At 40.3% G+C, this 26,459-nt stretch overlaps 1 protein-coding gene across 1 annotated transcript in view; it reads right to left on the bottom strand.

Moving 5' to 3' along the window:
- Positions 1–26,459, bottom strand: part of ankrd13b (ankyrin repeat domain 13B) — a gene marked incomplete at both ends in the record, with an annotated part of 42,394 nt that overhangs the window by 2,046 nt on the left and 13,889 nt on the right. Inside the window, 13 exons of the mRNA XM_083886610.1 lie at positions 669–745; positions 5,345–5,508; positions 6,044–6,232; positions 8,380–8,537; positions 9,493–9,629; positions 10,794–10,858; positions 12,339–12,420; positions 14,131–14,197; positions 18,634–18,874; positions 19,382–19,525; positions 19,871–19,916; positions 20,595–20,719; positions 24,425–24,560. Coding sequence (XP_083742736.1) covers positions 669–745; positions 5,345–5,508; positions 6,044–6,232; positions 8,380–8,537; positions 9,493–9,629; positions 10,794–10,858; positions 12,339–12,420; positions 14,131–14,197; positions 18,634–18,874; positions 19,382–19,525; positions 19,871–19,916; positions 20,595–20,719; positions 24,425–24,560 — 1,631 coding nt within the window. The remainder of the gene's footprint in view (positions 1–668; positions 746–5,344; positions 5,509–6,043; positions 6,233–8,379; positions 8,538–9,492; positions 9,630–10,793; positions 10,859–12,338; positions 12,421–14,130; positions 14,198–18,633; positions 18,875–19,381; positions 19,526–19,870; positions 19,917–20,594; positions 20,720–24,424; positions 24,561–26,459) is intronic.

Here is a 26,459-nt window from a genome sequence, read left to right as displayed (position 1 = left end):
ATTCTTCTTATTATTATTATAATAGATATATTGTGTACTTTATAGTGATGGGCCACAGGACATCGTGTGGAGGGCGCCACATGTAGTTAGTTTGAAACCCCTGCCTGAGATACATATTTTCCATGTTTTAAATCTTGCTTTAGAAAGGGTTCACAATCCCTAAATAAATCATGAACGAATGTTATAAACCAGTTATGAGTAAATTTACAACTGCAAACCCGGTGGCTTGTTGACAACCTTGACTTGAATGATTTATTAATGTTTAATGTTCAACTAAACCAGACAGGACTAAAGTGTGTGTTCATCCTCTTATCAGCAGAGACAACAGGCTGAAGTCACACACTCTCTCACACACACACAAATTTTTCTGGATTGAAAAAAATACAATGGAAGTGTTCAAGACACTTCAGCACAACAATAGATAACAGAAGTGAGAGGACGTCAGGAACAATACAGATGACTTAAAGGCAGCATCTATCTCTTTTATCATTTTATTTTTATTATTCCAGTTCTTTTGATGACACAAATCCCGTTTATTTTTTTTTAACAAAAGGCTCTTTACTGATCAGAGGGAGGTTAGATTTTAAAATAAAGAAACTAACATAAAAGGCTAGATGAACAACCAGAGTTAAATGTCATGAAACAAAGGGAGATAATTCAAGTCTGACCTCTCCAGATGACTCGGGTCACAGGACAGAGGGTGCATTCCCGGCTTGCTGTTAGTCAGAGCCTCCCAGATGGTCACCTGAACAACAAAGAGGAGGTCACACAGGAAGTCAGAGAGCGGGCACAGGAAGTAGACAGACAGAAACCCCCACCCTGCGCACACACACTCTTTCCTGCTTATGTCTGCTTAAGTGCAACACGCACACACAGGCAGACAGCTTGACTGTGAGTTATGACCTGATTGAATGTGAACTACAGACACTAAATATGAAACATATTTATACTTTTGCTAATACTGATTGAGCCTAACAATCGATATTGCTTCTTAGTGCAAATATCGTATCAGCCAATCATCTGGCAGCAACTCACAACGGACAACACATCACAATTTAGGATTATCTTCGATATAGATTTGATTTTGTTTATTGTTACAGCCCCCAGGCCTTGACCTTGTTGGTTGGGTTTCTAGATATGCAAAGTAGGCTGTGTGGTTCCTCGCCTGTCATTGGACCCAGTGAACAGAATCTTTGTGTAGACAGGATCGTGATTGGTGTAGCGTCTCTCACACTATTTTACTTCTTCGTTGAATTCATTTGAATTAAACAAATTATTGCCCTCTAGCTATTATAAAATAATCGATTTTTGCTGTGCAAAGTAAATTGTGTGCTATTTGTTTTTGATTCCTTGTGTACATAATTGAAATGTCACTATTCAATTAAAAAAATATTTATATGTTTGTCTGCTTCCACCTCCGAGCAGTTGTACAACTACAGAAAAGCTGAATTGGCTGAAATAGTGAACCACTTCAGCATTCCATGATTAAAAAAAGAGCTTAAAGCTTTATTTGCTGGTCAGTTGGCAGAACTAAAGCTGTTCATTTTGCCCCCAGAACTGTTTGTCCTTGACATTAGCACCGTGGGTGAAGAGCAGGGCAGCACACATGCAGAGGGAGAATCATGGATGGTGAAAAAGAGCGATGGACATGAAGGGATTGTCCTACAATCTCGACTTCTACAGCTAATACTGACTCCAGAGATGAGGCATGATCTATTGCTTGTCTCTGAAAGGAATAACAGAAGTGAAAGGACACCAAGACCAATATGTTCCAGTTCTTTTGATGATACAAATATCATTCATCTTTTTTCTGCAGTTGCTTGTTGGCTCAGGTCATGTTTGGAACAAAAACACGAGGGAGGTGAATGGATGAAAACCTTGATGCTCCCTTGCTTTGATTCTCCCACAACCCCTTCCTCTACATCTAATTCTGGCCCAGAATGGCCCAGAATTCTGGCCCAGAATGAAACATTAAATTGTCAAGCACAATTCCAGTATCAGCTTGTAATCAACAAACTGGAAATGAAGTAATCTGGAGCAGCTCATCCACCCAGTTCACCTGCTGACACAGGTACGGTATGTCTGCTTCCTCTTCCACCTTCTCACCAGCTAATCAGTTTGATATTGGTGAAAGTGTCTTGTTTGTACCCACATGTAGAGAAAAAGTGGATTGTTATGTTGGTGCTTTTGCATCATGCCTCTGCCCTGTGGAGATCACCTGACACCTGGACACTTGTGAAGTCACAAGAAAGCTCACAACCAGCCATATGTTGAGTTTGCAAGGGAAAAGTGGACCCTGTTTGACAGATGGTGAACAACATGTAAAGCAACCAACTTTAATTTTCTGTGAGAATTTATTCTTATTGAACATTGTCTCTATTTGAAGAAAGTTTGCATAATTCAACTTCGACCACAGTGTAGTTTGGACTTTCACCTTTCATTTATGTTGGGTAATTTGTATTTAATTTATTATTATGGATTTATATGTCTGTTATGATATTACCCATTGTCTGTTACTGTTTTATTTGTTCATTTTCTCCCTTGTATATCTGTTTCCTACTTAACCCGTGCTGATTATCCACATCTGTTACCTACTGCGTTCACGTGTTTCTCATGTGTGTCCCCTGTGTCTTGTTATCTCCCTCCCTTTTTTGTTTCTGTCTTCTCCCTTTGTCCCTTTCTTTCATTTTTTTTGTCATGTGACCATTCTGCTTTCCATCTCTTGTCTCTGGTTTCTCCCTGTTATGAGATGTTTATCCTGTCGCCTGTTCTGCCTGCAGTAAGTTTATATTAAAGATTTTTGAGTGCCTTCCAGCCACACTGCATTTTGGGAACCTTGACGGCGACGACCCAAAGACTTCTGACCGTCAATGGCCAAAAATACCCTGCGGTTCACTGTGTGACAACAAATGCTTGTGTTAATAAGACCCAATGCTACTCCTGTAGCCCAGAGACCATCCTGTTTTCACAGACTTCTCTGTTTACCTTGTGCTGCTTTTTTTCCTCTACAAAATTCAGATCTGCATTTTATCAACCTCCTCTCCTTACTACTGGCAGTGTGAATAAAACTGTCCTTGTAGTAGTCATCTATCAAACATTAGTTGTCGTCTATCAAACCACAGCGAGACCAGTGCAAACTCTGATGACACTGTAAATTGGGTTTTATCGCCTTACAAAATGAATGCAGACTCTTATGACCACGATGACAGGCTGTAATGTAGCTTGTGCATTATTACTGCTGCTGAAGGAGCAGCCTCAGCACTATGGGCCTTTAGAACCCGTCTAGCCTCATAATTATACCTGTAAATAAAAGTGCCATCACCTTCTTTAGCCTGGTTTTGAAGCAACAGCACAACACATGTGAACAGCAGGCTCCCAGAAGATGATGTTAGAAACAATGACACAGATCCTCATCTGCCTCTCGCTCCTCTACATTCTTCTCCTGCGTCCAAGGTAAGAAAACTCAGTAGATGTTCTTCTTACCATCTCACTGAGCCCTATTTATTTATCTCTCTCTGTGCCTTTAGAAGAGGGCCAAGGACTGTCAGGAACTGCATCTTTAAATAGCACCTATGCTGAAGAAGTGTTTGGATATAATGGCTTTGTGCGCCACACTTCACATGTTTATCACATTTATTCTACTCTAGTGTTGGGTTTATTTTTTCATTTTGTAACTGTTGCTTCTCGTTAATCATTTGCCTGGTTGAGCTTGACTGATTGGGTAGTTTATTTCTGTGAAGTGTGGTGGGTGTTCTGAAAACCTGAAGCATAAAGTTTGCGGTCTGTGCTCATTTAGCACTTTACAAGAGTGGAACATGTTCACGTGTGAGGACTAAATCATTCAACACAATCAAAAGTGGGATAATTAAATGTTGGCAATACCCTTCCTTGAACAGCCATTGTCCTGTCATACCTCAGTACAGTCTTCCTGTCACTCAACAAACTGTGTGACTCTCAATGTTTTTCTTTTGCAGCTGTACATGAAACCAGGCTCCTATTGGACAATACCAGCTGTCAATCATACTGGTGTCCACATATATATGATGTGCTGCGCCTTATTGTAATGTGCAATTGAATAAGAGCTGAAACAAGGAAATGAAAACATCATTATTATTATATTATAAATCAAGAGAGAAGTTGCGTCATTTCCGCATAGACTTCAATTTGGTTATTTTGCAGCCAGCACAGTCTCCCTCTGGTGGTTGACTGCTACTACTCTCCTACTTCCAGGGCTTGCCTACCTCCATTTTTATATACAGTCTATAAGGGCGGCAATACTCAGGCTTCAGGCGTGTAATAACAGATTTTTTTGGTCACTTATGTGCAGCAAAAACAAGGCTGACATAATGAACTAAATCCAGCAGCTCTCACATCATTATTGTGAGGGTTAGTGGTGTTTTAGTACACTCTTAGAAATAAAAGTGCTAAGTAGAACCATATACGGTTCTTTGGCTTGTCCCCATAGGAGAACCTTTTTTGGCTCCAGATAGAACCTTTTTATAAAGGTTCCTCCTGGAACCCTTTTGGAGGGTTCCACAAAGAACGCTTTTAAAATACTTTATTCAGGAAAGTGGTTTTAAAGGGTTCTCTGGATCAAAATGAGTCTTACTGGAACCATTAGTGTTACCAAGAACCCTTGAAAAACCCTTTCTTTGGGAAAGGTTTTTTTTTTCTTAGAAGCAAATGTACAACTGCCAAATGTCAATCATGTCCACTGTGTTTGTGCTCCGTATTTGGTCTCAACCAGCTTCTAAAGCAAATCCCTGACCCTGGTCATTTACTGTGTCTGGCCGTTGTGTGGAGCCAAATAGGAGTTGGTGGTTATTCAAAACCTGCCATGGGTGGAAAACAAAAACGGTATGGCAGGTTTCAACTAACCAGTGAGCCAGAACCTGCAAGTGAAGAACAGTTTATTTAAGTCATATGTCAAAAGAAAAATATTTTGCTTTTATTTATATCTTGTGTCAAGTAAATGCCTAAACCTTCATTCATTCATTCTGACATAGGGTGAAAGGCAGGGTACACCCTGGACAGATTCGACAGTCCATCACAGGGCCAACGACCATGTAGACGAACCACCATTATTATTACTCTCACACTCACACCTATGGTCAATTAAGAGTGTCAAAGTAACTGGGAGAAAAATGCAAACTGTTGGTTGAACAGAGATTCAAACCAGTGTCCTTAACTACATGTATACTATGTGTGAATGGAATTAATTTTCTCTATAATTTCTCATCTCTAACTTATATCACAACAAAACTTGTCTTACAATATCTCCTATTTGTTTCTTTTATGTCAGGACAGAAGACGATGTTTAAGGAGCATCACAGTCAGCCCGCACCTGATCGTACTCGGAGCCGGCCTCCAGCAGACTCTGCTGTATGGCGAACTGCAACAGATCTTCCTCCTCCTCCCTCATGCTGTCTCTCTGTTTGCCACCAAGCATGGTGTATCCAGGTGGGGCCTCAAACACACACGGGGGAATCACTCCAGCTCGACATGACACTACATGAGGGGAAGGCAAAGGGCAAGAGAGTGGACAGGGTGTTAACAGTAAAACACACAACAGACTGAAGGGAAAAAAATGTAGAAAAGCAAAATAGTGGAAAAGTGAGAAAGTGAAAGAAATTCTGACAAGAGTAAGATGTAACTGGTAATTTCCCCTCGTTCTGTTGTTGGCATTATACGTCTTTGTCTCAGCTGTGTGCATAACTCTAGACGTGGTTCTTCTGCAAGATAGCAGTCACAGTAAATTGTTTCTTCCCTCTGTGTGACAGCAGATTTAAACAGTGTCGTTGGGATTCTGATTCAAGTGATAGGACGATGAAAGCAAGCCGTAATTTTACAGCCAACGCGGAGAACATAACCTTGCCTTCTGAGCCAGTGATAAACACTGCTCATAACTCTATCAAGCAACTGTAAACTCTGTTATCACAGGCATTATGCAGTGAATGTGAAGATTTATATAGCGAGGAGCTTGTTGAAATACAAATCAACAGCGTGTAAGAGAGCTGAGGAGATGATGCAGTGATGTTCTCACTTGTGGAGCTAGAGCTGGAGACGCTGGACGAGTCACTGCCTGGAGATGGGGTGTCTGTCCTCGGGGTTTCCCTCTGTCTGTCCCCGTTTACCCCGACTTCATTGTCAGTGCGGACACTCGTCCCCTCCTCACAGCCATTCAGGTTACTAAAGGTGATCCTGGCGTTTAGGATGTGGTAGAGAGGGATCTCTGCAAATGAAATATATATATATTCACATATAGCATATAGCATTCATCTGTTAACCACACATTGCTTTCACTATCCGGTAAACCATGCATGTTATTAGAAGAGTGTAGTGTAAACTGTCACTCTCCCACACCAAAGTCTACAGAGAAAAACAGTGTTTTTAGCTTTTAGCTTGCCAGGACACAGGAGACGCCGATCTATGGTGTGGCCATATAAGTTTGTGTCACTTAGGCAAATCCGGACAAAGGATTTTAAATACTAACAGTCACACAATAACATTTGAACTAACTGAGTCAGCAGTGGATTACTCCTGCGTACCATCATTTTAAACCAGATTTTCTCTGTGGACTTTGGTGGAGGAAGTGAGTGGTATACACAGCGGCACAAACATCACTTTACAGATGGAAAAGGCTGTCAAGGAAAAGAGGCGTGACTTATTCTTGAGATATTGTTGACTTAAGCAGCTGTAGATTTTATTACATGAGCCTTTTAAGTGGCAAAAATCAGTTTTCCTTGAGTCCCTGCATGCAGCCGTGTTTTCATGACCTCTGTTCTTATCTTATGTGCTGCCTTTTGATCAAAGTATACAGAAATCTACCATTGACTATCATAGTTACTTTCCCCGGATGACGTCATTGTTTGGAGCAAGTAAATAATTGGTTGAACCAAAATGTTCCTCAATTAAATCTGAGAAAACTGAGGTAATTGTTTTTGGCAATAAAGTGAAGAGTTGTCAGTAAATACCTTCACAGTCAGAGTCTCTACAAACCAAAGGCAGAGTCCATAACCTTGGTGTGCTGATAGACTCAGATCTGATCTTCAGCAGTCATCAAATCAATAACCAAAACAGCTTAAATATACACCCAGAGTCTAAGGTTTTTATGTCCCAAACAGACCAGGAAAGGCTTATCCATGCTTTCATCTTCAGTCCAGACTATTGTCAATGTCAACCTTATTTATATAGCACATTTAAAACAACCTTAGTTGACCAAAGTGCTGCACAAATACAAGGCAGGTAAAAAATAAATCAAAAAGCAAGCCAAAAAAATAAGAATGAGGCAGTGTGTTGAAAAGGAAAGTTGTCAAGCTCATCCTGAGTTGAATGCCAAAGAGAACAGGTGTGTTTTCAGGAGGGACTTAAATGTTTCCAAAGTCTGGGCAGCTCTTATAATGATAAGGTAAACTATTCCAAAGACTGGGAGCAGCTAGTGAAAAAGGCACCATCACCTCTGATTTTACACCTTATTCGATCTCATGACTCTGGCAGGAGTTTGGAGATGTAACAATTCACATAAATAGATTGGGGCCAACCTATTTAAAACCTCAAAAACAAGCAATAAAATCTTAAAATCAATACTGAACTGGACAGGAAGCCAGTGGAGGGAGGACAAAAACAAGTGTTATATGGTCACTCTTTCTTTTTTCTATTTTCTTGTAGCAGACTTTTGACATTAAACATTCAGAACGCTGCAGCCAGAGATTAAACCAGAACACAAAAAGATCAGAGCTCATTACTCCAAGTCTTTACTCTTATAGAACACAATTTAAAGTTCTGCTGCTGCTCTACAAATCACTAAATGATTTAGGTCCAGAATACATTCATGACATATTAAAAGAATGCACACCTCGAAGGGCTCTGAGATCTACTGACTCAGGTCAAAAAGTCGAGCCCAGAGTTCAGACCAAATATGGTGAAGCAGCATTTAGGTGTTATGCTGCAAACAAAGCAGCAAATAATTGCCAGTGGAACTGAAATAATGTAAGTTAAAAACATTGCTTTTATCATGTGCTTATGATTGAGCTCTTTTAAAGCATATTTAATCTTCTGCACTTAGCTTATGCTCCATTTTGTTAGTTTTCCTTCTCTTTTTATTATTATATGCTCTGTTTTTATTTTATAATTGGGATTTGAGTTGCCCTTGTGTTATGTGATAAACAAATAAAGCTGCCCTTCCTCGAGCGAGAGTGAGTGTCCATGTCCCAGGTTGGTCCTCAGAGACGGTGTCTCTTTCAGCAAATCAGTGCCGACAATGGATCAGTACTTCATACAACAGGCTATAAAAGACCTGATCTATCTTTATTTTTTACTCCCATTCTGTTTATTTTTTTCTATCGCTTTCTTAACCTCCATCCCTTTCCCAGTGCTCACCGATCTTCACAGGGAATCCAGGCGGCAAACGCAGTGTGATGAAGTCACGCAGCTTGGCAAACAGGGCGTTGGAGATTGCCATGAGATCAATGATAGGCACCACTTGCTCTGCCAGGGACAGAGGATGGGACTCACACAACCACAGCTTGGCTTTAAACCTGGAAACAAACACACGTGCAGTCTGTGAGTGAGCTGGTCGTCTGTCCGGAGCGTGCGCTGATGAATATCAGTGAATACAATCCTGGCTTCAGTTTAAGTGATGTAATCTGAGCTCTAATTTAAACAGCATCGATTACATCAGTCAACAGAGACTGAGTCAAGCTGCTGAGGCGTGTTCAAATTGTGACCAATCGATGCTTATGTTTAAATGCGTTCAATAAGGAACACAGGATGGAGAGTCGGATCTGCAAGCCTTAAAGACTTCATCCTCATGATGATCTGTCACTTTTTATTAAGTGCCAGAGAGCAATGAGGACGGACTCCTGAAAACAGCAGACAAGCCGAACGTCAGTGCGATGATTACAGGGTAAGATGACTGAACGGCACATTAGCAGGTGGAAGAGAGAGACTGGAGAGATTGTTACGAGCTTCATTCATGACACTCAGTCTGACAGTGTAATTAACAGGCTGACACTGACAATCAATATACTAGTTGTATTTGGATCCATGCGTTTGATTTTGAGACTCCAGGCAGTTTTTAGTCTTTAATTTCACACTTTTTAGTGCAGGGCTGCTTTATTTTAATGTGTTCTTTTGTTTCGTTTGGTAAAATCATGACATGACGAGAATGACTTTGTCAGCCAGACAGACAGACTCTCCATGACTGTCTGACTCCCTCCACTTCTGTGAAAATCCACTCTACTGAAGCATGTGAATACAGTGCGTTTCTCGCTCACTTTCATTTATTCTTGTATGAATCACTCTCTCATCTGAGAATTTTGGTGGTCAGCTGTCATGGCTGGCAGATTTTACTCTGCCTGTAAGATTGTGTGTGTGTGTGTCTGCCTCTTCTCTGTCTCTCAGTTTGTCAGCTCTGGCACTTGGCAGTGAGTTCGTAGGGTGACTTTTCTGTGCACATGGCTGCCTGTCTGCTTCCCTGTCAGTCTCTTTCACCTCTGGGTCTTGGTGGTGAGCTGGCACGGGTGGCCGATGTCCCTCTGAGTCGGTGACAAGCTGGGGTTGAAGTATTCCTCGGCTGTCAGTGCTGCGGGGTTGGTCACTGCAGGGCTTGACATCTGAGTTACTAAGGCCTATTAGAATAATGAGTAATATTAGAAGCTGTTCCAGTTGCGGAATATAATAACATCTGCAGGGGCATTATTGTTAATCAATAAAAATTACTTTTCTAACTCAAATAGCACAAATAAAACACTCACCACCCACTGGGATTTCAAGGTTTTCCTATTACCATGGACATTTTCAACAGCTCAGTGAAAGAAAAAGCTTTGCTCTCGAGCCAAAATGTAGAACAGGATTATACCTCATTATCATAGATGCATCTGTTGTGTTGATGCACTAATTACTCCTTCACTTGTCAACTGCGGAGTTTGTCTTTGATAAATCTGTCAAAGTCGGGCCATCATTCTGTCTGCTCATAATCACAGTCAGTGCCTCCTTTAACATTTAGGGTTTGGCAAAATCCAAACCAAATGACATAACAGGTTCACACTTGCACAAGTTATCTGAGCATGCAGTGGTCTGCAGGGAGGAGTTGTAAAAGAAGCAACAATGACGGGGAAAAAAGTCAGAATATTCAGAAGTGAGAGGAGTAGGAATGAGTCACAGATGCTGTGTGGCAGAAGCAAATTAAAAAAAAAACATAATCAATATGTGAGCGCAGGTTGGAGCTGCTGAGTGACTGTTTTGCTTTGCTGTTGACACAGTGGACTCAGCCGCCGCCATTCATACACTCGCTGCCTCTCAAACAGGGAGCTATAAGCGCGAGGATTATAATTCACTTAGTCGTGATCCTGCTTTCTTTTAGCACAAGGTGATTAAAATGACGTCCACAAATAGTTCTCCGCAGCATGTTGTCGCCCCCAGTGATATATTGACATTAATTGGGAATTATAAAATAGACAGATTAGATGTTTCAAAAAGGAGAATATGCTGGAAGAAAGAGTAAAATATGACAAGAGGCTGTACAGGAGACAAATATATGCCATTATTTGTAAATGGACATTCTATAAATGAGAATTTTTAAGTATCTACACACACACTATCCAAATATGAGCAGAAATAAGGACTTCAGTCCATGAAATATTGAGCTGAAGAGGAGAGCAGAGTAACAGCCTCTCCAGTGATGTCAGAACCAGCCCGTCCCGTTATTTAAACTCTGGCTCGTGAAGAATGTGTTCTCACTGGCTTTTTTTTTTTTTTTTAAGAGATGACATCACAATAACATTGTGACTCACCCCATTGTTTGGCCCCATGTGTTGCTCTGCAATACCGAGGAAGTTCTGCAGAGGAGTCTTCCCACCTGCTCAGAGACAAACACATCTGATGAGTTCGACTGGAGAGGGAGCGCAAAACACACAACCATGCTGTACGAACCAAGTGCCGTTAGTATGAGTTTTTTAGCAAACCAAGAGGTTTATGTTCCCTACAGATGACTTTAAAGCCATGGATGAATGACACGATGAGGAACGGACTCATTAATCTCCATAACAACTGCCTGCTGTGCCGTTTTTTCTTCCCAGGCTCACTATTTATGGTCTCCCCATCTGCGAAGGAAGTGGAATCAGCCAAGCTAAACTGACATAAGTGACCTAATTGAAAGTGAAGTGATTTCGCCCTGATCAGCTCTGATAAAGAGGCATGCTTCTTTTGAAAGTGTGTGGAATTTGAACTTAGTTATTTCCTGTTTTACTTTGTAAAGGTCCGTCTCATGTGCTTCTTGCTTGTTTTTTACTTCCTGACCTGTGATTCACCTTGATGTGTTTCACCTGACAGGTCCTGTGTTCAATGATCCCTGCCTCGCCTTGTGCTCCCAGTCTTTCTGGTCAGCTCATCTGTTCAGTAATGCCTGATTCTTGTTTCTGGGATTCTAGGTTCCATACATTTCTCTTTAGTCCTTGTCCATGTTTTTTTCTGAGTCTGGGTCTGCCTGCTTCCCTGGATTCCTGCCACTGTGCCCAACCAGCCGACTGTAAGTCTCTGTCAGTATTTCACTAAATCTGCACCTTCCTGCTTGCATTTTTCAAAAGACCTCACAGAAATAATATTTTATGTAGAAACTGTGAACGTAGATTATCTTAAAATATTTATTCATTTGAAATAATACAGGATGGCTGGGTTTATATTAAAATATGACTTGATCCTGAAAGGTGGAGGAGGATTTGTCACCTTAAGCATAATATTAATGATAAAGGGAAACATTTAGCATAATAACATTTAGCAATGAGAGATGTGAGTAGTGAAGAAATGTGACCAGCTTATTGGTATGAAACATGTCCATTTTTTTGCTGTTATCCTCATAAATTAGAAACTCAATGAGTGCTTCAAAAGGTCCATTAATTATCATTAATGTCATTGATGTCAGTCAGTCTATACTTTGACATTTGGTTGGCAGAGCTGCTGTTTGAAGATACAGTGTATGTGTGTGTGTGTATGTCAGTGAGACGCTCTCATGGGAACGTGATAGTTGATGCACGGTTGTCACAGACCGTTTGAAGTTGCTAATCCAGCCTGATTTATGATCTGAACCATAAAACAAGACAGAGCCACCAAAATGTTACGGATTGTTAGTGGAAGCCCTGTGGTGAGGCTATGGCGCTCAGGTGGATACTCATCACTGATTTTTGTATTGGAGATGTTGTTGTGCCGCAGGCAGGAAGTTACAGCGGCACAGAGATGATCATTTAGAGAAATTCAACTGCACCAGTATGGTCTAAGGAATGAAACGTCTAAAGCTTACTCTGCGTACTCGGAGTCGGACTAGAGAAAATACGACCATTTACCTTTTGTCTTGTTCTTGTTCTGGTCTGACAGATGGTCAGTTCTGGTCCTGGTGATCAGCTCCACATTGGATGCAGCATAAACCTGACGGTGAAGGACACAACTTTAACTTAGTTTGTGTTTAAGGCAATAGTGAGTTTTTCTTTAACTTTTCTGAACAAGTTTTGCCGTGTATCGTCTGCCTCAGAATACACGCCGAAACTTGTTAACAAAGGTAAAGGAAAACTTACTATTGCCTAGAAAATAAACCAAAACAAAGTTTAATCAGAGGACAAAAGGCTGTAGGATTCAAGAAATGTCACACGCATTGAGTTTGAATGCATCTCATATGCAGATCAGAGTATATGATCTGTAATATTTCCCAAATTGACTAGACGTTGGAACAGACACAGGCTCCTTATATATGGCAAAAATGCAGATGATAAAATGTACATTGACTCTCCGCTCGGCTTTTTCCATCAAATTGTTCTAAAACTCAGACATTTCATTTCTACGTCGCCCTTGGGAGGGTCGTGTTTTCTAACAGGTGTTGTCAATGGCGATCACTGATCTGGAGCAAATAAACATCCTTTGTATTGCAACATGTTTTATTGCTAGGGTTTACATCTGAAGAGTCAGAAAGAGAAGTATTTTATATTATAGGATATACTTTACTGTCCCAGTGGGAAATTAGGCTTGGACTTTATAGTGTCTGTCTGCGATATAAAATACAACGATATGTTTACATGAATTTGAAAAGCTCATATGCACAGAGTTAGAATGAACACATTTCTATAAAGGTGGTGTTGAAGGCTTTAACAGTCATGAAGGGTAAGGAGAAAAGGAATTTCTTAACTCTGTACAGTCTGCTTGAAATGAGAAGCACAATAACGGCCACATAATCACATAAAACAGCAGCACCAACAGCATCTGTGCAACTGTGCTGCAGCGCCATGATCTATGTTGTGTTAAAGAGGTTGTGTTGAGTATAAAAAAATAATCAGGTCTCCAGGATCCCAAAGAGGGATGAGTTGATTCATGGTGATGATGAAGCAGTGTGGTGATTTTTACCTTTTATTTTCTTTAGAGTCCTCATTAGGCAAATTAAAAACGCATGCATTTTCTTCAATATTATACCCTGACTGCCAAATCTGCAGGATGTAGACCAACTTATTTCACTTACATCACACAGCAGAATACAGAATTCCTCACTGGTGACCATAAAAAGAAAATGCTGATTAAAAATTGAGCAGGACTCTTATGCTGAGTTTACACTGGGTGACAGATCAGGGAAAAACTCCAAATCAATAATGAAGAAGAAAATAGATGCTTTTCAGGCTGCGGTATTTTCCTGTAGAAGCTGTCTGAAGTGCTTTTTAAAACACAGGCGATAGATCTGACACTAGTGTCCCATTGATTCCTCCAAGGGGGTCAAAGAAAACAAATGGGGTCGAGGTAATTCATCTATGATTAGATAATCCTCTTCTAGTCCCACAATATGGTAGTTTGCCCTTGGGTACATGCACTTGACCCAAATTGTTTCCTTTGACTCCCTGGAGGAATAACACTTATCTGTGATTGAATTAAACACCCGATGACCCCCAGGTGCTTCACTGATGTGTTCGGGAGCACTTGTACAACCAGGTGTTTGTGTGTTTTTGCAGAGAAAATGTGGTGTTTCATGTTCTGATGAATGTTCTTCATGTGATGGTAAAACAAACCAACAAAAATATACTTTTAGACATTATTAATTCTGGATGCAGCAGTGGTTTCTGTTCAACAACTCAACAACACAACAACACGCTTGTTCTTTACCTTGGCTTCATATCCATTCACTGTTTCAGTTTTCTCACTTCTCCAGCCCAGGATACCGCTCTTATTCCTGCAAACACAGATTTAGCACGTCAGATCAGTCCTCTGTGTTTCATTCTCAGTTGGTGTGGCTCATTGGCCCGACCTAAACAACACACCTGTTGAAAACTGTTATTAAAATACATCAGATGTCACAGATCTGCTGTTTCTCGAAAATACAGTGTGAAAATATTTTTAAAGTTTTGGCACTTTAAAAAAAAGTTTAAGTTCCAATGAAGCAAGTAAGTGAGGCAGATCCATTAAAGTATAGGATTCCCTCCTGAAGCAAACTGGAAAGAGAAAATATATTAAACAGCCACTAGGGGGAGACTCTGCTGGTTGCAGAAAGAACATTGTTATAATGGAAGACTACGGGGAAACATGCCAGTACCTACCACTCAATTTATAACATCAGTAAACCTTTTTGTGATGAGTTAATGGTCTCAATCACTAGTTTCAAGTCCTCTTAAATAGCATATGATGCCAGTTATGTAAATTATTCTCATTTTGGGCCACATGGTGGCGTAATAGCTAGCACTCTTGCCTGTGAGTGGTATTTGCATTTTCTCCCTGTGAGCGTGGGTTTTCTCCATTTTCCTCCCACATTCAAAAAACAAGCAGAGGTTAATTGAACACTCTAAGGTGACCGTAGGTGTGAATGTGACAGTGTTACGTCTCCGGCTTTGTGTCAGTAGGGATTCATTCCAGCCCCCACGATCCTCATGTGGAGAATTTAGGAGAAAATAGATAGCATGGTCCATAGTATGAGTGGACACCAATGTGACTGACAGCTGGTATCGTCCAATAGGTGCAGGCGATACGGGTGAACTTGCATTAACAAACATGGTGTTTTAGAGGTTTTCAAAATCTACATATTTGAACACACACATTTTGTAGAACATACAAAAGTTATTAAGAGAATTAAGTGAATTTCTCTGTGAGATGAATAAAGTATCTATCTATCTAAGAGTTGTAATTCCACTCTAATAACAAAATTGCAGGGCTGTAATTTTTGCGCATAAAGACTTCTCAAATGTTTATGGATGTCCTGTTCACGATGCTTGACAGAGCGGTTCGCTGTAAAGCATCATAAATAGATTATTGGCATGTTGTGAGGAGTGCTGACCAAGGAAAATTCACAGAGGTGACACTAAGGTACAAGTCTGACAGGGGGATGATTACCCAGCCACATCTCTCCCTGCTCACTTCTCTGAGTCATTCTCCTCTTCCTCACTGTTTTTGGCTTACACATAGTGCTTTATCCCCTACAGTGTTGGGTCCCATGTATCTTTCTCTGTTTCAAACTGCAAGACTTTTATTCTCCCTTTTTACCCCCAGTTACCTTCTTATTTACATTCCCCCCTCCATCTCTCTCTCTGTAAAAAAAAGGTCCATTATTCTGCCGTCCCTCTCTCATCACATCAGTACCATTTCACCTCCTTTAACCACTGCATCAATGTAACTTTATGATGCTGAGATATAAAACTGTTCTCTTAGAATATCAAAATGCTCTTAAATTGATATGCTCAAAAACCGATCGCTCCATTTCCCCCCAACACTTTAATCTCATCAGTTTATGATGTTTTTTTTTTTTGCTCCATGTCCACTCGTATGTTTTAATTAGGCATCTTTCACACTAAATATAGTGAGTATACCGAGCTGCATCCAAGAGGTTGTTCTGCCCTGTGGTGATTCAGAGAGAGAAGGAAAAAACAACCACAACACTATTGCACACAGTGGTGATGTTATGGTGTATACTACTTTGCAATCTTTTACCTCAGTCTCTCTTTAAAGCTTTAGTGTGTAACTTCTGTTGCCAAAACATTGCTTCCCCTTCAGATCCACTCCACTCACTGCAGAGTGAATGCAGGCCATATTAGCGTTGAGTTTTTGTGAAGTGGTCTGACTGTGATTCACACAGCCCGCAGCCAATGTGCTCCTCAACACCTTCACATCTTGCTTCCTCTTGACACAGTTTTTTTTTTGTCTATTTTTAGAACAACCATCAACTTCATACTGGACATAAAGAGTAGAGGTGTTTGCAGTTAAACTGTAATGCGCCTCCACCTGACTCTCTCTGTGTTTCTCAGAATATTTAGCTTAGAAACGAGGATTACCTGCCGGGCCCAGGGGGCCCAGGCCTCTGTGCTACTATCCCGATATTTTCACTACATCGTTATTCATCCTGATAATTTAATGGGGCCCTGAAGCCACATAACAAAGCTAATGTGACACATCTTAACAGTTCCCCTCAATCATACACCAACGTTTCTTATTCACCCCTGATATCTGAAAAGCTCTCCTCAGCCAAATACCACTGGTTATTACACAATGTCTTTATAGGGCCCTTGAAGCTATTTCATCCATCCTGATGTCTTTGACGTTAATAAGTTATGCGATGTGTCTAACAGGGCCCCCTCAATAAAAAGCCTTAACTATGAGAATCTGTGAGATTCCGTACACTTGCTTTAAATTTGAATTCCCTTTGCAAGAATCCTCTTGCTCACATAAAATCAGTAGCAAAAGTAAAGAAAATTCTAATTTAATCACAGTTGCTACATTTTGTTTACTTCGGCAAAAACATCCATCATGGATGTGCAAGAATAAAAATGCCTGCAGCATCAAACCCCCAGAGCATTTCTCCCTCTTATTCATTTTTAATTCCACGTGTTTACTCGTACTCAGGGTTACATAGGTTCACTCAAATTACAACATCATCTTGGAATTCACTCAGTTTAAAATGCTGTGTAACCCAAGGGTAATTTCCACCGCTTAGATTAATAAATATAATGATACATCAGTAATGTATTGTCCAGTGAGCTCGAGTAATTTCTTCTCCATGAGCTTCTTTGTCTCCGTGTTCTTCATGTACTGCTTCTTTTTTTTTAAATATATTTCCCTACATTTTGACAGCCACTAGAGAACGTGCTTGGACTCGTGCCACTCAGCTGTGGGTTGTAGTGTAGGAGACGAGTGAGAGATGCTCAACCGCTCAACAACACACAAGTGATTTTCTCCACTCAGAGAAAAACAAGCCGGCACTCAGAGTAGAACATGTCCTGTGGCTGAACTGTATTGTTTTGCAGTGATGCTGCTGCAGGTGGAGGGGGGAAAAAATGTGGATGCTTGATCTCCTTTCTCCTTTTGTAGAATGTTGCACCAAATCCTTATTCATTACATCACTGAATCAAAGTTTGCTTAATTATTCCAAAAAATAAGAAAAGCACACACAAAATAAATATGCAGTCTGATTTACAGCTGCAGCTGGAAATGTTCTATTACCTTTAAAGTGTGTGTTTGCAGTGATGCTGTTCATGCACAGAGATGACGGACTGCCTTATTTCCACCTCAAAGGTCCAGTGTGTAACATTTTGCAAAATCTATTGCCAGTAATGAAATACACTTACAATTGTGTATAATTGTTTTAAAAAAAGTCATTTGTTTTTCATAAGATTACAATAATGGTGTGTTTAGTTTATGTTCAGTTGGAACTTGGGGTGACATCACATCTGAGTTGATCGTATCCCACTTGGAAAAAAGCATGGATGCAAACATATGTTTGCAATTGTTGGCAATACCATGCGTCAACATGGTCCGTCGCTAACGAGTGAACGAGAGGGATCCATATTTTAATGCAAGCTCATCAGGAAAAATTTAAGAAATGAGCAAAAACCGAAAAAGAAGCAACATCTGGCTGCATTAGCAAGATATTGGAAACTGCCCAGCTCAGTGCAGGGTTAGGTTAGGTTAGGTTAGGTTAGGTTCCATGTTCAGTTGTTCATTTAAAGTTTAATTAAAATGTATTTTGTAAAGAAGAAAAAAAAATACTTTTATGAAAACACTGATTAAAACACTGCTTACCAACACACAAACCACTCATAATTGCTAAATTAGGATAAAGTAGAAGGCGCTGAGTGAGACCAAGTGAAGAACCATTTGGGAGCCCTAAGAGTTGGCTCTTGTAAGGGAGCCGAGCCGAAAGATCAGAATGTTTGAAAAGACTTCCCATCACTAATATCAGTTGATAGCAATGCTCTTCAAACAAACACCGTCTCCACAGATTACCAGAACAGTACAACTGACTTGATGTGACACAAATAAGACTGAAGTACAAATAACGGCAAAAAAAAAAAAAAAACAGAGACGGCCATCTTGGAATCCTATGTTAAAGTTTGACGTAACTCTAACTCCATGAGTTGGGAATTTGACTTGAGGGGATATTCCATTTGCAGTGTCCGCTCAACTCAGAAATTCCGACTTCCGATCTTGCGCCACCATGATTGTACAGCAGACCCAGTGGACAGACATGCATGTGTTTTGAAACAAATAGGAATATAGGAACGTCACCCTCCTGGGAGGGAGAGTGGAGGAGTCCTCTATTTATGACAATCTGCACTCTGACATTAATGACTTTTTATTCATATCTGTTTGCATTCGTCCAAAAACGAGCAGTGACTTGTGTCTGACCTTTCGAAGGCGATGTGGCGTGTGTCCAGCTGAGTGGTCACCACAGGCGCAGACAGTCTGGCTGCTACCTGCTCATCACTGGGCTGCACCGCTCCCAAAATGCCCAAACCTGAGGCAGTGCTGCAGCAGGCGCCCGAATTCCCCCGGCCAGGCGAAAGCACCGCGAGGGATGAGACGGACAGGGTCTCGCAGTACACCAGCTGCCTGTCGTGGTCAACCTCCATCACTTCTGCACTGGAGCCTGGGAGACAAAATAACACAGCAGATATAGGTGATGGTGGTAAGAAGTCTGCTTGCAAAAATTGTGTTAAGGTGTAAATGTGTTTGGGTGAGAAGTTCCAGTGTGTTTAGGTTTAAATGTGTAATGTTGTGATGACTAAACATGGAAAATGTTATTTTCCATGAAAGGTTACAACAGAGAATAGGTTGTTAGGTTATTTTATGATGCTGTACTGTAGCTGTAAAACCCATTTACTGGTTTTGGCTACTCCAAACACCAATCAACATGGTGGCAATACCCTCCCTTGCAGCTCATTTAAAGCAGAAATATGTAATTGAGAACCTTGTCATGAGGGCTTTAACAACAGTTTATTTTCTGAATAAATGTCAAATAAAATGTTAAACTATTGCTTAAAATTAATTGGCATCTGCTCTGACTATTACATTTGTAGTCTGGTAGTGCTTTAAAAATGAACGTATCCTTCTGGCACAATAACACAGAGTAAAAAGTAAAAGTGTGGCCTCTGACCTTGTCCTCTGAAAATGAAGCTCCGGTTTCCTCTCTGCCAGGTCATTTGTTCAAAGCCCATCAGGGTGGTGTCAACGCGGAGACACTGACCACTCTTCCAAACTCTGTAGGTGTCGCTGGGACAGATACGAGAGACCAAGGGCACTGAGGACATAAACAGAGTCTAACTGTCCCACTTCTTATTACAGGCGTTTGTCACATTGGCAGTTGGTGGGATCTGTTGTCTTATTAAATCCATTCAGAGAGGCAGATTGCAGTAGCTCCATTTGTTACTATAGAGATTTGACTGGAAAAAAATCGACCTCCTTTGGTTTTGGATGAAGTGCTGTTTGCATTCTGCCAGGCAGGAAGTGTGTAAGCATCTATGTAGAGTATGACCGGAAGAAACGGGCCTCTTCAGCTCCACAGGGAGAATATAACACAATTTATTCCAGACTGGTCGACACTGGACTGTTTTTCTGACGAGACTGACACATAGATTGAACTCACCCCAGCTGGTAAACTCCCATTTCATCTCCACATAGAAGTCCTGGGCCTGGATAGAGAGAAGAGAAGGAGAAAGATGGATGGAGAGAGAGAGAGAGAGAGAGAGAGAGAGAGAGAGAGAGAGAGAGAGAGAGAGAGAGAGAGAGAGAGAGAGAGAGAGAGAGAGAGAGAGAGAGAGAGAGAGAGAGAGAGATGTGGTCATAGGAAGTGTTGAATGTAAGGGTTTGATTGATTGATGAAACATTGTGAGTTGCAACAGTCTCTGAGGTGCATATGCTTGTGTATGTGATTTATATATCCATGTGTAATGGGGAGGCAGCTGGATCCGTTGCACAGGAGGACTAACTCTGGAGCAGAGCTGCAGAGAAAAGCAGCTTTCCACAATCTATTGTATCTCCACGGTTTCCTTTTAGGAGTATAACCAGTGCTCAATCTACTCCTGGCGAAGATTGTCCTATGTTGCTATTGTGGCTTGAAGGATAGTGCTCCTTACCTCTTCAGGGGATAGTGATAACTCAGATTACCCTGAGACAGAGTTGTGCAACACTGAGACATACAGAATCCTTTAAACATGTCTCTTCTCAAATTGGAAAAATTGGAGTTTGTAATTATTTCAAACAAGCCTCAGATTATTTTCTTATTATCCTTTTGATGTGCCATTTGCAGAAATGTATGCATGACTCATAACTTGTGCTTCAAATTGTTGCATGTGTGAGAGAAATCCCACCTGGCGTAGTCGCTCCAGCAGGACGGGGATGCCCGCCAGTCTCTTGGCAGTCCTCTGGTAGTCACGGTAACGGAGCACAAGACGCACCAACTCTGGATCTCGGGTGCTCACCGCCTCCTGGAGAACTGGAAGAGTGAGAGACGGAGAGTAACGTACAGTAAAGGAGAGCCCATCTAAAATTGATGTACTTGAGAAATTGAAGGGGCCAGTGAGAATTGAAGAGGAACTGAATTAGGCCAAAGGAAAAGCTGGAAAGAATAATTACAGCAGCTTCCCCTTCATTCATCAGGCCGTCACTCCGCGGTGAATCGCACAGGATGGGCTACGCTTGTAAAAATTATCCTTTCTTTTTCTCTATTAACAAACAAATGGATGAGGGTAAACGCACAAAGCAGTACAAGCTAATAATAAATCAGGTGAATGTAATCCAATGAAACTACATAATGATGTGCCAAAGACTCAAAATGCACTAATACATTACAATATAATAAAATACAATGAGGACAAACAGGTTTGTTTTTGCATTTATTTCCTATTCAGATAGATAAATGGAGAGTGATAACAAAAAATAGGATACTGGACAGCAGTAAAGGCTGTTATGCCAGACAATATAACATCACGGTTAAAACACAAATTGATATTCATGCTTTTTCATTCTCATTGGCAGTTGTAACACCACACCACACAACACTACAGTACACTGCACAGTGCCAGCAGAGAGGAGATTCTATATCTGGCAGAAGATATTGTGAAGCATTATGAGCCCTTTGTGTGTGTGTTTTTGTCTTTTTTTTAAAACACACAAATCATTAAGGGACCAAAACTGTGCAAAACCAATCAGTGCCAATGTAAAATAGAGCTATAGAGAAACATCATTGTAGACTAGTTTGCAAATATGTTATAGCATATACCATAGCATTTTTGTCCTCATTTAAAACCATAGCATGTTTAAGTCATTTATGACTAAATATGCCACTCATTTTCTGAGTGGCATATTGAATATTAATTGTTTGGTCTGATAAAAATGTTTTTTTTCCAAGCAATAACTCTTGTATGTCTCATACATTTATGCAAGGGACAGAGAGATCAGCACAATATCTGTTGGTGCTGTGTTGTGTGTGGGGCTGATCGTACTGAGACACTTATAGTGATTTCTTATATCTCTTGCATTTCTTATCGAAACACTGCCAAAGTTGGAGCTGCACACACTGGTCACCTGCCAAGCATGAAGCGGGTCAAGTGACCTGTTGGACAATTATGCAATTAACTGACAAACCGACCGAATGACTGGCAGTACTTGCAATTATACAGTTGTGCTTTTCAGAGAATATGAATGATAACAGAATGTTTTCTTTCACTCATGGTAGTGGTTGGCTGAAGCCATTTATTGTCAAATGACTGTGTTCACTCTTTTCATAATCTAATCACATTACAAACTACCCAAATGACCCTGATCAATGACAGCTTTAAGTCTTTTGTGGTAGTTGTGGATGAGGCTCTTTATCTTCTCAGAGGGTAAAGCTGCCCATTCTTCCTGTCAAAAAGCCTCCAGTTCCTGTAAATTATTGGGCTGTCTTGCATGAACTGCATGTTTAAGGTCTCCCCAGAGTGACTCAATGATATTGAGGTCAGGAGACTGAGATGGTCACTCCAGAACCTTCACTTTGTTCTGCTGTAACCAATGACAGGTCGACATGGCCTTGTGTTTTGGATCATTGTCATGTTGGAATGTTGATGAGTGCAAATGTTGCTCCAGTATGTTTTGATAACTTACTGCATTCATCTTGCCATCAATTCTGACCAAATGTCCTGTGACTTTGTAGCTCACACATCCCCAAAACATCAGTGATCCACCACTGTGTTTCACAGGAGGAATGGTGTACCTTTCAACTATAGGTCTTGTTGACTCCTCTCCAAATGTAGTGTTTATGATTGTGGCCAAAAAGTTAAATTTTGGTCTCATCACTCCAAATGACGTTGTGCCAGAAGGTTTGAGGCTTGTCTCTTTGCTGTTTGCCGTATTGTTAGCAGGATACTTTGTGGCATTTGCGTAGTAATGGCTTTTTTCTGGCAGCTCGACTATGCAGCCCATCTTTGTTCAAGTGCCTAATTATTGTGCGTCTTGAAACAGCCACACCACATTTTTTCAGAGAGTCCTGTATTTCACCTGAAGTTATTTGTGGGTTTTTCTTTGCATCCCGAACAATTTTCAGTTGTGGCTGAAATTTTAGTTGGTCTACCTGACCGTGGTTTGGTTTCAACAGAACCCCTCATTTTCCACTTCTTAATTAGTTTGAACACTGTTGATTGGCATTCTCAAATCCTTTGGTTTTTTTCTTACATCCCTTTCCTGAAGATGGTTACCTTTTAATAGCCATTCAAACCTGTTTGTGTCAAGTTGTGTGCATGTTATCAGGCCAAATCACCACGGTATGTAAACTTTTGATCAGGGTCATTTGGGTAGTTTGTGTTGTGGTTACGATTTAAAAAGAGTAAACAGTTGTTTGACAATGGCTTCAGCCAACCACTAACCATGAGTGAATGAAAAGTTTTTGTGTTTTCATTCAAATCATAAATTCTGTCAGGGTATGTAAACTTATGAGCACTGCAGATGGATAGATCAAACTGCTTTTGTCTTTGAGCATGGCTTCTAATTTTCCCTGATATCCTACACATGCACACCTGATCTCTGTCTCCTTATCAATACCTAAAAACAGTAAGAACCAATGTCCATCTCTGAGACTTAACTGGATCAGTCAATTTGTGGTTTAAAAACCAACAAACAAAAACAAACAATTGCTACAACCTTTCTGCCTTTGTTTTGTGAAAGGCATGTTCTTCTATCTGTCCACCTGAAACTCGCTCAATAAAAAAGCACTCATGAGCAGCAATAACAAACGTAGCAATCGTCAGTGATCACAGTAGACACAATAGTCATAATCTGACAAGTAAATTGGTTGGATTTATTGATCATTCAGAGCTTGAGACACAATTTTTCCTAAAAACCATTTAAACCTTCTCCTGCCTCTGTTTCTGCAGTGTTCAGCCATTATCCCAAAACAACAACTTTGTTACAGCCAGTTCACAGATATCCAAAGGCATCAAAATGGGAGCAAATAATCTTGGTGGCAAATTTTTGATAATATGTAAATAAATTCATTGTTTTTTTGTTGCTATATTACCAGGATAATGCCATTCAGATTGTAAATCTCTTTTCCAAGGTGTCTTTTCCAAGCGGCAGCGGCAACAAACGCACACCTCAACAAAGACAACTCATCCCAACTACAATAAGACAATAACAGACATTAGAGCCAAGGGACAGAAACCTAAAAACAGGGACAGGCCAATGATTAAGATTCTAAGTCATTCAGAATGAATTTAAAATGATCTAGAAAACCAGATTTTAGAGTTTAGTTCTGTAAATTGTTCCAGTCTGACGGCACACGATACTGGAATGCCTTTTTTGCACATTCTGTTTGTAAACTGGGAGATGAAGAGTGTGTAAAAGTCTTAGGAGTGCAATGACTCTCCAACCAAGGATGATGTGCAGCTATTGCAGTTAAACACAGCTTTCACAGACACCGGCATAAATGCATAACATTTATATCCACAAAATGAAGTTAAATATTTCATCGAAAGTGTGAGAAAGCCTCATAATTTACTCTGATTATACCACAGACTCATAATTACTTTGAGAGCAATATTATTGTATGAAATGAAGCATGAAAGTCTTTAATTTTGAAACACACTCCACACGTCCAGTACAGAAATAACAATTCTCTATATGGATACAGCTTTTCCTTCATTCTCACACATACGCACACACTCACCGGTCCATCCATTGCGGTTCTCCTTGCTAACATCCGCTCCATGCTGCAGCAGGACCCGAGTGCAGTCCAGGTGTCCCAGAGTAACGGCCAAGTGGAGAGGAGTCCGCCCACGAGGGTCCAGAGTCTCTAAATCAGTCTGGGTGTAATAAGAAGAGAGTGGAGTGGAGGTAAGTTTGCAGTCATAGGAGAGGATAAGAGACAACAGAGGAGCAGAGAGCAAATAATGCAGGAGGAGAGGAAATCGGGGTTATTAGTGTGTAGCTGTTGTTGAAAGATGTCAGAAGAGTGACGGGAGCTACTCACTCTGTCACCACTCAAATAAAGTTAGGTGCTGTATTCATGAGTCCCACTTTTCTGGCCATGATAGAATGGCTGTTTTAACCCTAACTCTGGATGTTTCTGTAGACTTATATCACTTGCCTTATACAGTATGACACACTAAAAAGCAGGTCTAGTATAAGCAGAACTCTTCCAGATCTGCCGTGTAAATCTTTTGAAACAAACCTTTATTTTCTTCTTCTGAATGCGTAACTACGGAGCCCCCGAAGTGACATGAGAAAAAAAAAAAAAGACGAAAAAAATTATAATAATTGAAATCTCGAGTTTCAAAGTCGAGATCTTGAGTTTCCAAAAAAAAGTTAAATGTACATTTTTTATTTTTTATTTATTTATTTTTTGGAAAGTTGAGATCTCGAGTTTCCAAAAAATATTTTTCAATTTTTCAATTTTTTTCGTAATTTTTTTTTCTCATGTCACTTCGGGGGCTCCATACGTAACTGTGCTGTCTTAAAAAAAAAAAAAAAAAAATGAGCGAGAGCATAATTAATACTGTCAACGTAATTTGTCAGCCATAATACATTTGTGTTAATCTTTATCATTAATCATGCCAGTGCTTTGATGCTCTGAATTTAAATTATTATTATTATTGCAGTTGGCTTTTAAAATCCTCTCCGATCATTCAAGATGCTCAGAGTGACATCATGTCCATGAAGGACATATGCACCATCTGGAGAGAGGGATTTATTAGAACGCATCGCACCACATTTATTAAAAAATCATTAGTGTTTGTCGTCTCTGGAAAAAACAATGACTACGTGTTTACAACTGAGGAGTCAACAGGCCGTTAGCTTATCATAAATGCTGCAATCAGAGTGACAGCTCTCTGATGCACAAGATGTATTCATTTTTACTTAACCACGGTGTTGTGAGTTTAAACTGTCCTTATGGAGAGATTATACATTTCAGGCAAAATACCTGTTACCCTTTACATTGTAAAAGTCCAGGAATTAGTGACGTCTAACAGTGAGACTAGAGATTGTAAAACTCCTCAGCTCAAGTTCCTTCATTTGCACAGTAAGGTTTCACGTCAGTGAAACACAGTCTAGGTAGTTTGTCTATTCGAGCTGTTGTAAAATCGGTGACATAAAATTGCGATCTCCATAAAGCAAAGCCATAGCCATCAAATACATATAAAAGAGTAATTCTAAGGCTATATAAAAAAACAATTCATTTATATCTGAAAACTTTTTGGACCTTAATGCTAAGTTAATGGCTAGATAAAAGTGCCATACATCTTATAATGAAACATGGAATAGTGATGTAAAGGTCTGGTCTATTGCAAGTCTTTACATCATTTGTATTTCCAGCAGCGTAGGTGCAGACATACTCGAAAACCTTGATTAATCACACTCTTGCTTCCCTCTGACATGCATTCTGCTGTATCATACAGACGCAGTAATGTGATATAATTGATCAGCAAGATTCTTACAAGCCAACAAGTTGTAACTGTGTCAAACCGCGAAAGAGCGCACGTTACTTACGATCTGTTTATTATTATTATATAAACTGTGGTGCTGGTACTTCTAATGAGATGTCATGTCTTTCCATTTGATTTAATCAACTACAAGCTGCACTGCTCTGTATTGAAACCCGTCTGTCGATTCCCAGAGCCGGTTTTATGCTCCTCAGCAACTTTTACCGTGCTGGTCTCACATCTGTCAGCCACTATCCAGGGTGTAGGCTGACCCAAGGTCGG

This window comes from Microchirus variegatus (genome assembly GCF_963457635.1).
Source record: "Microchirus variegatus genome assembly, chromosome: 3".
Lineage (NCBI taxonomy): Eukaryota > Metazoa > Chordata > Actinopteri > Pleuronectiformes > Soleidae > Microchirus > Microchirus variegatus.
This window is presented reverse-complemented; position numbering and strand designations above follow the sequence as displayed.